Genomic DNA, 16,817 nt, shown 5'->3' with positions numbered 1-16,817 from the left:
AATTTAAAAAATTATTAAAACCATGCAACAGGGTATTATGAGATACATTTATTCATACTGCTTGTAAAACTATCTATGATATGTTATTATATAAAATAAATGTAACCATCAAATCATAGCATATTATATATACGTATATATGTGTATATTTATATTACATGTAAATATATACATATGTGTATATATTTTATATACACACATACACATAAAACACACACATATGTTTCTGTATGTGTGTGTTCAACTATAACCATACATACACATTTTCTTCCCCTCTCCTTTACCTTAATATGTCTGTGTGCAGGTATGTGTTTCTGTATGTGAGTGTGTGGGGGGGGGGGGTATGTTTAGCCACTATGAGAAAAGAGGAAGGACATGCTTAGACAGACTAGCAAATTCAAGCTTAATCTCATGTTATTCCCTCTGACTGGAAAGATCCTCCCCTGTTTTCTCCCCACATGTATATACATATACACATATACACCTATACAAACATACATATGCAAACAAGTACATCACACACACAATTATATTTTAATAACCATAGGGAAAATACAGAAAGTATACATGTCAAATTGTCAAGAGATGATTTCCTGGAGAGCTAGATAGGAGTAAGAAATGAGTGAATTTCATATTTTTTTTAAATTATTTTAACTCATGGGATAATTTCCAATTTTTAATAAAACAAAATATGACATTTGTAAGATGCCTTCCATTTTGCATACACTGAAGATGAGATGTAGCTTAAGATTTAGAAATTATATTACATAATAATTTTATTGGAGACAAAACAGAGAGCTTTATTTCATGCAGGGAAATTTGAATTGAGTCGTAAAGGGTCGGGAAAATTAGAAGAGACAGGGCTCGGGCCGGTCCCTTGGCTTAGCGGTTAAGTGCGCGCACTCCGCTGCTGGCAGCCAGGGTTCGGATCCCGGGTGCGCACCGACGCACCGCTTCTCCAGCCGTGCTGAGGCCGCATCCCACATACAGCAACTAGAAGGATGTGCAGCTATGACATACAACTATCTACTGGGGCTTTGGGGGAAAAATAAATAAATAAAATTATAAAAAAAAAAGAAGTGACAGGGCTCAGGAATGTCATTTATGCTGTTAAGGGAGAGATGGATAACGGCTAACACACAGGACAGAAAGCATCTGTATTGTTCAGATGAGGCTAGAGAATCTCGCTCTGAGATCTGGCAGCCTGCCCTTTGTTAAGACTGGAATGAAGCAGAGCTCGTAGAAAGGTGGTATAGAACCTATCCCATTGACAGCTGGGGTGGTGTCAATGTCTTTGGATCAACCAGAGGTTTTAAGGTAAAATGCTGTAAGATGTTGGTCAGGACTAAAAACACCTCCATGCAGGCCAGGCCTTCTCCAACACAAGCTCTTTTTCCTAAAAATGACACAGAAAGCAAATATTCATTTAATTCTGTTTATGAGTTAGCACACAGGGAGGCTTAAATAAATGTGGAATGAATAAAGAAATACATTAATAAATGACTAATTAACCTATGATTTCTTCCACCTACATCCAAACCTGGTTTCCTTCATTTCCTCAGCACATATTTCTGTGTGCATGCTACATGGAAAAATCTATTGTGTACACTCACATTGGAATCACTTTGCTGAGGCTAGCCAGTGACGTCTTTCTACACAAACACACAGACACCCACACGCTCTCACCTATCCCAATTGGCATGAGACACACGCTGTACTTTTCCATCTCCCTCCCAAGGCTCAACAACAGATTTATCTCTCTTAATCTGGATTCTAAAGGACAATCTTAATCTTGTCATGTCCCTGCTTTAAAACAATTTCGAGAACTTACCATGGCCAAGTATAAAAAGACATATCACAGAATAGCCACAAGCATTACTAACTATTCACTACTCCCCAAACAGACTGGTAATTTCAAATGTTACCTGAGATTCTATTCATTCCTCAACTGAAATAGTCTTCCTCTCTGCTCTGCCAGCTGATATTCTCCATAGGCTTCTAGAATGATCTCAGATGTCATTTATTCTATGCAAACTTCCTCATGTGCTCAGGGTATACAATTCTCTCCCTTATCTGTTCTCCACAACACTCATTAATGTTTCTAATAGAGCTCATTTCACATGAAATTATAATTATTCATCTGTCTCACAGATTGGAGTATAAAATCTGAAGGTAAGGCCTTAGATCTTATAATGATTCCCACAGCATCAAGACAAAAGCAGGCCTTGCGAGCACTGTGAAATGAATAGAAATCTGGAGCTGGCTTATTCTGCAATAGTGGGCCCAAAATACAGGAAGAAAGACCAAGGGTAGTACAGCAGTGTCTTGCTTTGAGATCATCTCTAGACACTAAACATAATCTTAGGACCATAACACCAAGGGTTGCTCAATACCTATTTTCTTAGATATTCAATCAGGAGCAAATCTCCTATTTTTGTCCCTGTTTCACTTACTTCAGTAGGAAAGGCCCTTCACACTTTACTTTTTCCCCTGTTTCTCCTTTGGAGCTTGCTGAATACTCTCCATCTCTCCCTCCTTCCAGATCCATTCTGTGTTTGTTTGTCTTTTATGTCTATTCAGTGTTCCCTAAGCTGGTTTCTATGGACTTTACAAACCCAGATTAGCTCCATTTTAGGGTCTGAATAAATTCAGAGGATTAGATATTGAAAAGGTCAGAGTATTTATTCCCTCAGTCCCTCTCTGCCAGACCATGTTTAGACCCTGGCTGTGTTCCTCTACCTATGGACGCATCTGCTGTTGAGGCATCCACTCTGTCCTTGCTAAAGGTCTGTTTGGGTTCCAGTAACATCCCCCTTCCCTCGTGCCTTCCGACTGGGATGGTAACATCTTTCTGCTGATGCTAGTCTATGAGTTGTTCACCATACCTTGTTACTTCTCTTAGTCCTACCCAAACCTCTGAAAACAGTCTCTGCATTAAACTCTCTTTCATATACCTTCTTTTGAGTGTGCCAACTATTTTGTTCCATGATCCTGACAAATTGAAGTAAGATACTCAAATGCTACTTCCTGCAGAAAAATTTGCCTTCCCTCCAACTACTCTGCTCTCTGTCCCTACCCCCCAAAAAGGCAAGAGTCCGGAGCTCCTCTCTATGGGCTCCCACAGAGGCCCCTCAAAGAGCATTTGCCACTCAAGAGTCTCATTGCATGTTAAGTTGCCTTACCCTCCCTTAGAGAGATTATCTGTTTCTGATTCACATTTGTATCCCTGGATCTGACCATGGGGCTGCTGCATATGAGGTCCTCAGTGAGGTTTATTGAGAGAACTGGCTTTTCAGGGCAAGTGAAAAAAGTCTTAGCAGAATTGGACTTCCAGAAGGAGCTCTTAAGAATCTCAGTGATGGGTTATGGGGCAAACTTAGTGAGTGCAGCCTCCAATCCAATGAAAAATAACATGGATTTTGGGAGTGGTACCTCTAGCCTCATACAAATGACAATTCATTCAGCCCAGAGTAGCCTCCATGCAAAGCTCTTTCTCATCTCACGTCACCCCTGATGTACAGATAAAAATGAAGCTTGCTTGCCTGCTAAAAAAGCCATGAAGTAGTCCTTCTTCTTAAATTTGCCACTTTCATCCGGGAAGTGGCCAGGATCAAACTGATCTGGGTTGGGAAACTCCTTGTCATCATGCAGGACAGAAGTCAGAGATGTTAATATTGTTGTGCTCTGATACAAAGAGAAACAGATAAACTGGCTTATAAATGTCATGGAGCTTGAAAAAAAAAGTCCTTCGTCTAATCCTTTTGCTTTATAGATGAGGAGATTGAGACACAAAAAGTATAATTTATTTACTCTATGTCACAGAACAAATTAATGACCAAGCCTAATAGGTCTTAAATCATATAATGCCAGTCCAGGGCACTGTTCGTGGACTCCAAAGCCATCTTCTTCAGTTGTAGCCCAACACCAGTGCTTGCTTTTCAAAAAGTTAAGGGAACTGCTTAGAGTGCATTGTTATTGACAAATAAATAGTAGCATTGTCTAAAAGTGCTTATATCACTGAAAATCCAGCTCATTTCTTTGGAACCAAGTTTGAGGTCTTTTTCAAAACTCTAGCTGAGAGGTCACATTCTTGAAAACCCTTCACTTTCCCATCAGGATGAGAAAGTAGTAAGTATCCCCTCCTTATGCTATGTTTTTTCAATCGAATTGTTGCATATTCTTGTGGAAATTAAGGAACATTTCTGGTTTCTAGTAGGATTTTCCTAAACTCAGAGATATAGTGTAACATAATGATTTGGAGTTTAGTTTTCAGAATCAATTGAATCTTTCTCTCTATGACCACAGGAGAGTTTTTAAACATTTCCATGCCTCATTTTCATCCTAGTAAAATGTAAACAATACAGTTGCATTAGTTTATTGTAAACGTTAAACGAGATATATAAAATACTATTTACGAAAAGGTTATCACATGCTAAAATGCTCAATAAAGAGAAATTTTGTTACTGTTATGACAATAACGATTTCATTCACAGTATCTTGGGATATCAATAAAAGTCATACATTTATTACATAGCAGAAACAAGGTTCAATTGCACATCTGTCTGAATGCTTTCTGGTATACTGTATAGCCTTCCCAAATATATGATGTAGTTCTCATTCCAGAAAGGTCATGGATCAAATGCATAGACTGTCATTTCCATGTGGACAAATGAAAGAGAAACTGAAGTTTCAGTCTTTCCTGACCCTCTTCCCTATAACACAACTCTTCCTGTGATTCATTTTCTGCCCTGGGTGGCCTTAAAGACACATCCTGAGCATGAAGTATAGGAAGATAGTATGGTCAGCCTTAGAACAGGCTTCTATATAAAGTTAATTTTTGATAAAACACTTCTCTTGGCTGATGGGACCATCTAGTTTGGCCTATAAGAGAGTAACTGCTTTGAGTTTACACTCACAACTAAAACAAATATAAATCCAGAAAAAATACATGAAGTAACAGTTTCCCAGTGTTGAACAAGAGGTAATCCAGGATTGTGATACTTTACTAAAGAAAATTAGGTAGGCCCTACAGTTACTCTGAATTTCTACCTGAGAACACTTTCCTCCTAGACTGAAGGGAGGTTAGTGCCAAGCAAAGTGGTGCTCTTCTGAGCTAAAGAGACAGGGATCAAAATTTGTTGCCTAGAATTCATGAGGAAGGATACAGAAGTAAGAAATCTACAAATAGGCAGGATCTCAGAAGTATACAAGACTATTCTCTGTAAGTCCATGGTTGTGGATGGGGTGGCCCATATACAGGAGAAAACTCCACAAAGCCTGTGAGAGCACGACTGCTGGAGAGTTCAGAACTGAAGGTGGATACCAGATGTCATGCAGTGATAGAGAAGATGAAGCTCCAACCCAGCTACAGTGGAAAGAACTTTCTCAACACCTCAGACTTTCAGTGGTGACTCCCAGAATTCTAAATTGTTGGACTAAGAAACCCACTTGAACTAAGGGCCACACCCAAAGACTATATTCAAAATTGAAATTAATCCACAATGACAAGGAATTATAGTAAGTCTAACAGACTGGAAAACATCTGTCAGTAACTTAGCTGCCTGAAAAAATAAAAGTCAATGCCCTTGGAAGGAAGACAGCATAATCCAGACTTCTCACAGGTATCACTCAAAAATTTCAGCATATAATAAAAAATTATCAAACGTGAAAAAGAAAGAAATGTAATCTATGACTAAAGAAAAAAGTAGTCAATAGATGCAGACCATATAATATTCTAGATGTTAGAATCACACAAGAAGTTCATAGTATGAGTATATCCAAGTACTTAAAAGAACAATTATGAATAATAAAGGAATAGTTGGGAAATATCAGCAGAGAAATTAAAACTATAAGAATAGAAATTCTAGAAGTGAAAATTTTACCAGATGGCATTAAAAGCATTAGAGACTGCAAAAGAAAAGGTTGGCGAACATATCATTAGAGTAATGGCTAAGAAGCTCCTATTGGCAGAATTTTCCAACAGACAATAACTATAACCTGTGGAATAAACATACACACACACACACAAACACACACACACACACACATTCTGAGGGGTGGCCAGAATCATGAAGGTACTGAAGTATAGAAAACACTTGAAAAAAGCAAAAGGTGCTAGGTGAGTTTTCCATTTTTATGATGTTGTGTTGAGGACAGGTCTCACGCAGCAAAATATTAGGTGACTAAAACTTAGTTTTAAGCCAGAAATCTCACTGATTCTTCAAACCAGTGACAACATTCAGGTCCATCAACTGAACAGAAGCTGAAAAGAAAGGGAATAATTCCCAGAAAAGAAACAGCCAGAGGGGGGAACTCTAAATTCTCTATGAAATCTCCCAAATCTCTGGATAATCCTTGAATTAGGCATGTGTGGACTAAACTCCAAATAACCTAATGTTAAAAGAATGAAACAGAAAATTCAGAGTTTTGAGTGTGTGGCCAGCCCAGTTAACTGCCTGCTAAAACAAGAAAATGAACAAAACTCAGTGTTCTTGAAAGAAACATACAGAATCAAGAGTCCCTACAATATATCATTCAAACTGTCTCAGATACATTCCAAAATTATTAGACAAACATACACACACACACACGCACACGGAAAATATGACCCATATTCAAGAGAAACTGTATATTAACACTAACAGTGATAATAAAATAAACAGACAAGAATTTTGAAAGATGTAATATAACTGTAGTCAAGGAAATAAAGAAAAATAATCTCAACATTAATTAAAATGTTGATGTTATAATCAAAATAGAAGTTATGAAAAGAACCAAATGAAAATTCTAAAACTGAAATTTCCAATTGATGAAATTGTTAGATGGGCTTTACAGCAGTTTGAATATAACAAAAGAAAGACTTGGTGAATTTAAACATAAGTCAATAGAAATTTTCCAGTCTAAATAGAAGAAAAAAATTTTTTTAAATATACAGGATATCAGGAACCCATGTAACAATATCATAAATTGACTGCAGGGCCAAAAAGAGAGAAGCGAGCAGGCAAAAAATATTTGAGGAAATAATGGAAAAAAATTCTTCAAATTTAGGCAAAGATAAGCAGAATAAATAAAAACAAAGCCACACATACATTTTGTAATTAAAAATAAGTCAAAGATAAAGAAAAAATTTGAAAGTAGTCGGAGAAAAATGGCACAATACCTACAGGGGAATAATAGTTTAAATTCATCAGAAACAATGGAAATCAGAAAATAGTAAAATGAAATTTTTTAATGCTAAAAAGAAAAATAAAATTTAAACCGTTCAACTCATTATTCTATATCCAGACTTCCACCAGTTTTCGTAAATAAAGCTTTATTGGAACACATCCATGCCAATCTGTTTATATATTATCTATGGTTGCTTTCATGCTACAATGGCAGAGGTCAGTAACCACAACAGAGAGTATATTGCACACAAAGTCTAAATATTTACTTTTAAGCCCTTTACGGAAAAGTTTGCCAACCCTGGTTTAAAGCAAAAATAATAACAGGGGTGGTAGGATTATAATATACATAAATATTATATATGTGATAACTATAGCATAAAGGTAGAAGAGAGGATTAAATAGCCATAAATGGTTGCAATGTTCTCGTATTTTTTATTGAGGTATAATTGACATATAACATTATATTAGTCTCAGGTGTACAAAATAATGATTCAATATTTGTATACACTGCGAATGTTCTTGTATTTTAAACAAAATTTTATAGTACTAATTTTCAGAAGACTACAAAAATTTAAGGATACATATTGTAATCTCAAGAGGAACAACTAAAAAAATACATAGTTTACAGTAGAAATTTATAATCTTAAAAGATTCTAGTTTTCCAGAAGAAAGCAGGAACAAGGAAACAGAAGAATATAAAACAGAGGGACAAACAGAAAACAATTCTTTAAAAATACAATTAATCCAGAAGAAGGCAGGAAATGGGGAAGAATGGAATGTAAACTGAGTAGATGAACAAGAAACAAATGATAGAATTGTAGACATAGCCACTATATTAAATTATAATGAACTAAACATTCCATTTTAAAAAGCAGAAGGCATTTATCTGACATACACAGAACATTTCATCCAAAAGCAACAAAGTACATATTCTTCTCAAGCACACAGGGAACATTCTCTGGGATAGATAATATGTTAGTGCACAAAAGAAGCATTAGTAAATTTAAGATGGAAATCATATCAAGCATCTTTTCTGATCACAATGGTATGAGCCTAGAAATCAATTACAAGAAGAAAACTGGAAAATTCACAAATATGTGGAGATTAAACAGCAAGCTACTGAACAACTAATGACTCAAAGAAGAAATCAAAAGAGAAATGAAAAATACTTTGAGACATATGAAAATGGAAATACAGCATACCAAAACTTATGGGATGCAGAAAGGCAGTTCTAAGAGTGAAGTTCATAGCAATAAATGCCTATATCAAGAACAAGAAAGATCTCAAATAATGAACCTAACTTTACACTTCGAGGAACTAGAAAAAGTAGAACAAAGGAAGCCCAAAGTTAGTATAAGGTAGGAAATAACAAAAATCAGAGCAGAAATAAATGAAATAGAGACTAAAAGACACTAGAAGACATCAATGAAACGAAGACCTAATTTTTTGAAGAGATAAACAAAATTGACAAACTTTTAGCTAGGCTCATGAAGAAAAAAAGAGAGAGGACTCAAACAGTAAAATTAAAAATGAAAGAGGAGATATTACAACTGATATCACTGAAATAAAAAGGATCATGAGAGACAACTATGAATAATTATACACCAACAAATTGAACAACCTAGAAATAATGGATATATCCCTAGAAACAACATACTAAGACTGATGAAGAAATCGAAAATCTGAACAGACTGATTACTAAGAAGGAGATTGAATCAGTAGTCAAAAACCTCCCAACAAACAAAAGTTCGGGACCAGATGGCTTCACTGGTGGAGTCTACAAAGCATTCAAAGAAAAGTAATACTAATTCTTCTCAAACTCTTCCAAAAAATAGAATAGGAGAGAACACTTCCAAACCCATTTCAGGAGGGCAGCAATACTCTGATACAAAAACTGCAAGAAAAGAAAATGAGAGGCCAATATCCTTGATGAACATAGATGCAAAAATCCTCAACAAAACATTAGCAAACTAAATTGAATAATATATTAACAGAATCATACACCATGATCAAGTGGGATTTATTCCAGGGATGCAAGGATGTTTCAACATCCAGTAATCAATCAATGTGATACACCACATAAACAAAATGAAGGATAAAAATTATATGATCATCTCAATAGATGTAGAAAAAGCATTTGACAAAATTCAACATTCGTTCATGAAAAAACTCTCATCAAAGTGAGTATAGAGGAAATGTACCTTAACCTAATAAAGGCCATGTATGACAAGCCCACAGCTAACATCATACTCAAGGGTGAAAAGCTGAAAGCTTTTCCTCTAAGATCAGGAACAAGACAAGGATGCCCACTCTCATCACTTTTACTCAACAAAGTATTGGAATCCCTAGCCAGAGCAATTTAACAAGAAAAAGAAATGAAAGGCATCCAACTAAGAAAGGAAGAAATAAAGCTGTCACTATCTGCACATAGCATGATATTATAGATAGAAAACCCTAAAGATTCCACCAAAACAGTTAGTACTAATAAACAATTTCAGCAAAGTTGCAGGATCCAAAGTCAATATACCAAAGTCTGTTGCATTTCTACACACTAACAACAAACTATCAGAAAGAGAAACTAAGAAGACAATTCCACTTACAGTGGCATCAAAAAGAACAAAATACTTGGGAATAAATCTAACCAAGGAGGTGAAAAATCTGTACACCAAAAACTATAATACATTGATGAAAGAAATAGAAGACGACACAAATAAATGGAAATATATTCTGTGCTCACGGACTGAAAAAATTAACAGTGATACAATGTCCATACCATTGAAAGCCATCTATCAATTCAATGCAACCCCTATCAAGATTCCAATGGCATTTTTCACAGAAAGAGAACAAACAATGCTAAAATATGTATGGAACCATAAAAGCCTCCGAATTGCCAAAGCAATCTTGATAAAGAAGAACAAACCTGGAGCCATCACCCTTCCTGTATTCAAACTATGTTTCAAAGCTATAGTCATTAAAACAGTATGGTATTGGCATAAAAACAGACATAAATCAATGGAACAGAACAGACAGCCCAGAAATAAACCCACATATGCATGGTCAATTAATTTTTGACAAAGGAGTCGAGGATATACAATTGGAAAAGGACAATCTCTTCAATAAATGGTGTTGGGAAAACTGGACAACCACATGCAAAAGAATGAGACTGGACCACTATCTTACACCACACACAAATATTAACTCAAAATGGATTAAAGACTTGAATGTAAAACCAGAAACAACAAAAGTCCTAGATGAAAACCTAGGTGGTAAGCTCCTTGGCATTGGTTTTTGTGATGATTTTTGGATATGACACCAAAAGCAAAGGCAATAAAAGCAAAAATAAACGTTAGACTATACCAAACTAAAAAGCTTCTTCACAGCAAAGGAAAACATCAACAAATTGAAAAGGCCATCTACCAAATGGGAGAAGATATTTACAAATTATATATCTGGTAAGGGGTTAATATCCAAAATATATAAAGAAATCATACAACTCCATAGGAAAAAAAAAGATTAAAAAATGGACAGAGTATCTGAATAGATATTTTTCTAAACAAGACATACAGATGGTCAACAGGTACATGAAAAGGTGCTCAACATCACTAATCATCAGAGAAAGGCAAATCAAAACCACATTGAGATATCATGTCACACCTCTTAGATTGGCTATTATCAAAGAGACAAGAAATAATGAGTACTGGCAAAGATGTGGAGAAAAGAGAACCCTTGTGCACTATTAGTAAGAATGTAAATTAGCGCAGCCAGTAGGGATAACAGTATGGAGGTTCCTCAAAAAGTTAAAAATAGAAGTACTATATGATCTAGCAATTCTACTTCTGGGCATATATTCAAGGAAACAAGGTCAGTGTCTCAAACTGATACCTGCACTTCCATGTTTGGCAGCATTATTCACAAAAGCCAAAAAATCGAGGCAACTTAAGAGTCCATCAAGAGGTATATAGATAAAGAAAATATAGTGTATGTATACACAACGAAATATCCTACAGCCATAAAAAAGAAGGAAATCTTGCCATTTACAACATCATGGATGAAAATTGAGAGCATTTTGATAAGTGAAATAAGTCATACAGAGAAACACAAATATGTGGAATTTTTAAAAAGCTGAACTCATAGAAGTAAAGAGTAGAATGGTCATTGCTGGGGCCTGTGGTTGGGGGAAATAAGGAGATGTTGGCCGAAGGATGCAAACTTCTTGTTATAAAATGGGTAAGATCTAATATACAGCGTGGTGCCTGTAATTAACAGTACCATACTATATACTTGAAATTTGCTGAGAGTAAATATTAAATATTCTCACCACAAAAAATTTTATGAGGTGATGAATATATTAATTAACCCTTCGTGCTAATCATTTCATAATATATATGTATGTATGAAAACACATGGTGGAGCAAGTTGAGTTAGGTTGTAAAACAGGATTGTTGGGTAGGACTGAGGATACATTTGGGGTTGGTGATAATAATACCAACCTGCTGGGCTGTGTGGTCCTTTCCAGAAGGGACCAGTAGCTCAAGGTCAGATAGGGAGGAAGGAGACTGTAGGATTGGACTTTTGACAAATAAGTGAAACAGATAGCTGGGAAGGTAAGGAGAGTATAGGATACTGGTTAAGGGTAAGAGTAACAAAACATACACTGGAAAGTAGTATTTTTACTACCGTGAGAGTTGATAACCTAAGATTCCTAAGGAGGAGTATAGACAAACTATCTCTCAACTTGGGAATAAGGTATTCTCTGAACCTAATGTCCCGAGTCACTGCATGGGGCAGACTGTTGGGGACGAGGTCAGTATATCTCTGGATCTCCTGCACCACAGCATCCATATAGGGCATATGGCTCCTGTCCTGCATGCATGGGCTCTGGTGTTTGCCAACCACAAGGTCAATCTCTTCCCGGACTTTTGCTGGCAAGGTGGGAATCAGAATTTTTGTGAAATGAAAAAGATTTTTGATTTCATCTTCTGAATCGTGGTTACATGTGGTGGGAGATAGGGAGAAGGAAAACTACATATGGCTACCCTCATAAGGAAAAAAAGACACAGAATTTCAGTTTCCTGGGAAAATTGGAATTTCATTAGCGACTTAAATATATGTACATATAAAACACAATTGTACCATGAAATTCATTTCTCAACTCTGATTCTCTATTTTGTGTACTTTTGTTTGATAGACTCAGAGGTCTGAGATCTTGAAGACTCACAATAGACCATGTAGGTTATCCATTTTGTATCTGCCAGGTTTTGTGTTAAATATGTAAGTTCCAAGAGGGTAAGAACTACCCAGTGCAGTAAATTCTTAATAAGTAGGACAAGTGAATAAGATATTTAGTCGACTCAGCACATAGGAATAAGATATAACTTAACATTTGTTTAGAATACAAAATATGTTAGGCATGCTTCACTATTATATTACTTTATAATTCTCAAAATATTCTACGTGTTTGGTATCATTTTGTGCATCTTAAAAATGAGGAAACAGGTTCTGAAAAGTAAATGTATTCCTTAAGGACACCCAGGTCCTATATCTGCAAAGTATGTCATATTAATAATGTGTAGTTTAAGTAGAACTATTCATTAGTTAAAATAAGCACTAACATTTTCCTGTGAGAGAAAAACTTTATGAATATTAGAAAGTATTATTATCTCTCCTTTAAACAGGTGAGGGACCCAGATATTAAGAGAGGTAGTCATGAGTCTGAGGTCACAAAGCTACTTACTAGTCGAGTCAGAATCTGAAGCCACTGCCATTAGCGTCTATAACCCATTTTCTCCAATACTATGTTGCTACTTTGCTCAAATGGTATTTATCTACTACGTGAAGAATGTAATGGAGCATGTGAAAATTTTTGGTTTGACAGCTATCAAGAAGGAAAGGTTAGGAATTTCAGGGAAGTTTTAAACTTCACCATCTCAGGTTGAGAGGCTAGAGTTTTATCTAGAAGAGAGTGATAATATAAAGTGGTTAGGAACAACTTGAAAAGTCAGAATCCTCAGTAGAATGGCACAGTAAGGGATGAAGATGGGATGACAGAAAATGCAAATATAAATGGATATGATGCAAGAAAAAATCCAAATGGAAAATGAAAATGGAAGCGTAGGGAAATATGACAAAAAAAGGGCTTTTGCAATGTATACAAGATTTGGAGAAAAATTTCAGATACTATTTATAGTCATAATCAACATAGGTCTTATAAGGGTTAGTGAAGTTATTTGGCTGAAAGTGTTTGTGTCATGTGAAAGAAATACAACACCTTCATATTCCATAATGTGCATGAGCAAAGTAATTTTGAGGCTATGCTTCTAAGTCACACCACTTGGAAAGCATCTCTTATTTATAATGGGAGGGAAGAAGCACCTTCAATAAAGTAGAAAAATCTGGTGCTGATGTCATGGAGATGAGCTTTGTGAGGTTTAATTGTACAAAAAGTGTTTTAATGGGACAAAGCACAAAACATGATATGTAGTGAAGGAAATACCCTCTTAGCTGAGGGCTTGATAAAGAAAGGAGGAAAAATGGAAAGATGGCATTTGCAAAATAAATTATGCTTGTGAAAAAAAAATTGTTTGCCCAAAAGGGTATGTTTGAAAAGAATTCTTTATTTGTGTATTCAGGCATACCTCTTTTTATTGTGCATGGCTGTATCACACTTTGCAAATACTGCGTTTTTTACAAGACCTTCCACCAGCAAAAGGATTATGACTCACTGAAGGCTCAGATGATGGTTAGCATTTTTTAGCAATGCAGTATTTTTTAATTAAGGTATGTACATTTTTTTAGTTATAATGCTATTTCACACTTAAGAGACTACAGTATAGTGTAAACATAATTTCTATATGCACTGGGAAACCAAAAAATTCCTGTGACTCACGTTATTGCGATATTTCCTTTATTGCAGTGGTCTGAAACTAAACCCCCAATATCTCTTAGGTATGTCTGTAACTTTTTTTATTTAGAGAGTAAGTCTCTTTGATAGAGAAAGATTGTAATTTTCTTGAGTCAATCCTTACATTGCAAATGCATCTGAGTAGAAATATCTTTTGACAGAAATGTATTTATCTACATATACAAGGTATATCAAGCGATATCTTTTAGAGAAAGAGGAAGGCTAATGCTTTCCAGATCCTAATACAACTCTGCTTTCCAGATCTGTTTCGACCCAAATCAAGGAGACTCCACCATAGCAGGGAGAACAGTGACCTCTGCCATTCAAATCTCTGCTGCTGTTTAAATATTTCATTCTATTTTTGTACTATAATCTAATTTGAATTTAATTCATCCAATGATAGGAAGATGTACTAATGATGAAAAATTGTCTTGTACGTTGTCTAGGCAGGTAAAGAGTGGGATAGTTGTTACTGTTGTCTGCCAGTTTCTACCAGGAATTTCATCCTGCCCATCACCTGTGATCATACCTGTGACCTCAGGATGCTTCAGCAAGAGCAGGAGTACATATCTCAGAGTGGTGCTCGTTGTCTCTGTTCCCACATTGAACACACCCCATATGGTAGTGATCAAGTTGTCCATGGTAAATTCAGACTGTTTATTGTGTTCTTCCTAGCAACGGTGTGTTAGAATTACTTGACAAATAAAAAAGTCTTAGAAGTAACATAAAATAACTTGATATAACATCACTATTTGCTCCGTTTTCTTATTTGGTAAATTAAGCCAGACATTAGAGAGTGGTGTAGCTAAAGGTAAAGTTAGATGAGTTGTTAGTGTTCCTTCAAACAGTAAAAATATGATCAGAGTTACAAACTTCCAACAAGTCCTTTCTGATTCCTCACTTTCTCACCCACTAGAGCCAATCAGTTCCTCTATAATTTCTTTCAAATATAATTTTTATCAAGTTATCACTGCTACTCGCTGTCAATTCTAGCATCTGTTGTCTATTTTATCAGGTCTAAATTTCTCATTCAAGCCACCAGAACCACCCACCCCCAAACTGCATCACTATAACCAACCTCATCAGTCATTACATCCATGACAGTTCCTCAAGTACAATCAAGATAATAAACACCACAACACTATACTCCAAAAAGAAAAATATTAGCAGGGATCAAAAAGTAGACGTGATAACAGAAAAAGGTTCTGCTCAGTGTGTAAAAGAAACTTCCAACACTTAACAGTTATCCAGTGATGAAATGGGCTACCCCAAGAGTATGAGGCCCCCACAGCTAGGTGGAATCAATAAGAATCTGAGTGATCTCACATCAGGAAGCTGAGAGAAGGTCATATTCTCCATGGGAAAGTTGGACCAGTCAATAATAAATACTGTTTGAAATATAAATTAAGTGCACAAAATCATTTCCCGGATAATATGTATCAAAACTCAATATTCATTGACTTACTAATTCATTTCCAAAATTGTATTCTAAGAAAGTAGTCAGAGATAAGCAATTATTAATATGGATTGCATTATTTTTATATTAATAGCAACAAAGAACTGAAAACAGTCTATCTGGCCAAAAACAAAAGACTGGTTAAATAAATTATGATACATCTAAAATAATGGAATACTGTACTATTCTGTTAATAATGTTCTTGATAGGGCCGGCCCCGTGGCTTAGCGGTTGGGTGCGCGCGCTCTGCTGCTGGCGGACCAGGTTCAGATCCCGGGCGCGCACCGACGCACCGCTTCTCCGGCAATGCTGAGGCCGTGTCCCACATACAGCAACTAGAAGGATGTGCAACTGTGATGTACAACTATCTACTGGGGCTTTGGGGGAAAAAATAAATAAATAAAATTATAAAAAAAAATAATGTTCTTAATAAACATTAAGTATTAAACATGTGAAAATATTCATTTAGTATATTAAATTTAAACACAGGTTACAAATCAATATACACAGCATAAGCCTCATGGTCTTATCCCTTCTTCTGCCAGGTCTCCCACCCATTTCTAGGTAATATGCATCAAAAGTCCAAACGATGTTCATTAACACTCTACTCCCATTTCCGGAAACTTATTCTAAGGAAGAAACCAGAATCATGCAAAAATTCATAATAAATGCATTTCATATTAATAGCAGCAAAAAAAAGAGAAAAACAACCTAACTGGACAATAATACACTGTTTGTTTAAAAACACAACGTCAATTCACCGTATAGAATATAGTAGTATTAAGTTAATAATGTTCTTGTAAAATATTTAAATATTGAGGTTAAAAAACCACATACATCTTATTACTCTGATCTTACTCCTTTTGCCAAGTCTCCTGCTCACCCTTTTCTCCTCTACCCACTCCCAGTCCTGCATGTGCATACACACATACCAACATGGCAAATTTGTGTTACTGTGGCTCCCTTCCTCACACCCACTTTCCTCCAGGTGAGCTGTAATGCAGCCCTATGTGTTGAGAATGATTTGTTGTGAATTCTACCACTGAAACACCAATGCTTTTTTTTTTTTCAGTTTGCTTGAGATATAATTGACAGACACCATTGTGTAAGTTTAAGGTGCACAGCATAATAATTAGCATATATGTATTGTGAAACGTTTGCGATGTTTCTCAAGAAGTTACTAGAGAAATTACTTAGTTTTTTAAGTTATTGTGGCCAAAACTACTAGCTGATTACCAAAATCCATGTTCTTGTATTCTTCCTGTGCACACAGATAAGCACATTTCCCAGCTCC

At 35.8% G+C, this 16,817-nt stretch overlaps 2 protein-coding genes across 2 annotated transcripts in view; both read right to left on the bottom strand.

The window, feature by feature from the left end:
• LOC101404812 (cytochrome P450 2C19-like) overlaps positions 1–16,817 on the bottom strand; it is a 114,239-nt gene that overhangs the window by 86,705 nt on the left and 10,717 nt on the right. The gene's annotated exons all lie outside the window — the stretch shown is intronic.
• On the bottom strand, positions 414–15,166 carry LOC101404450 (cytochrome P450 2C21-like). The gene is given in 7 exon segments (XM_087433006.1): positions 414–1,292; positions 1,295–1,396; positions 3,543–3,682; positions 4,705–4,707; positions 11,902–12,088; positions 14,597–14,738; positions 15,146–15,166. Coding segments are annotated over 7 exon segments (723 nt in total). The 3' UTR covers positions 414–1,164.

Source organism: Ceratotherium simum, chromosome 6 (genome assembly GCF_057802395.1).
Source record: "Ceratotherium simum simum isolate JZ-2026a chromosome 6, ASM5780239v1, whole genome shotgun sequence".
Classification (NCBI taxonomy): Eukaryota; Metazoa; Chordata; class Mammalia; order Perissodactyla; family Rhinocerotidae; genus Ceratotherium; species Ceratotherium simum.
This window is presented reverse-complemented; position numbering and strand designations above follow the sequence as displayed.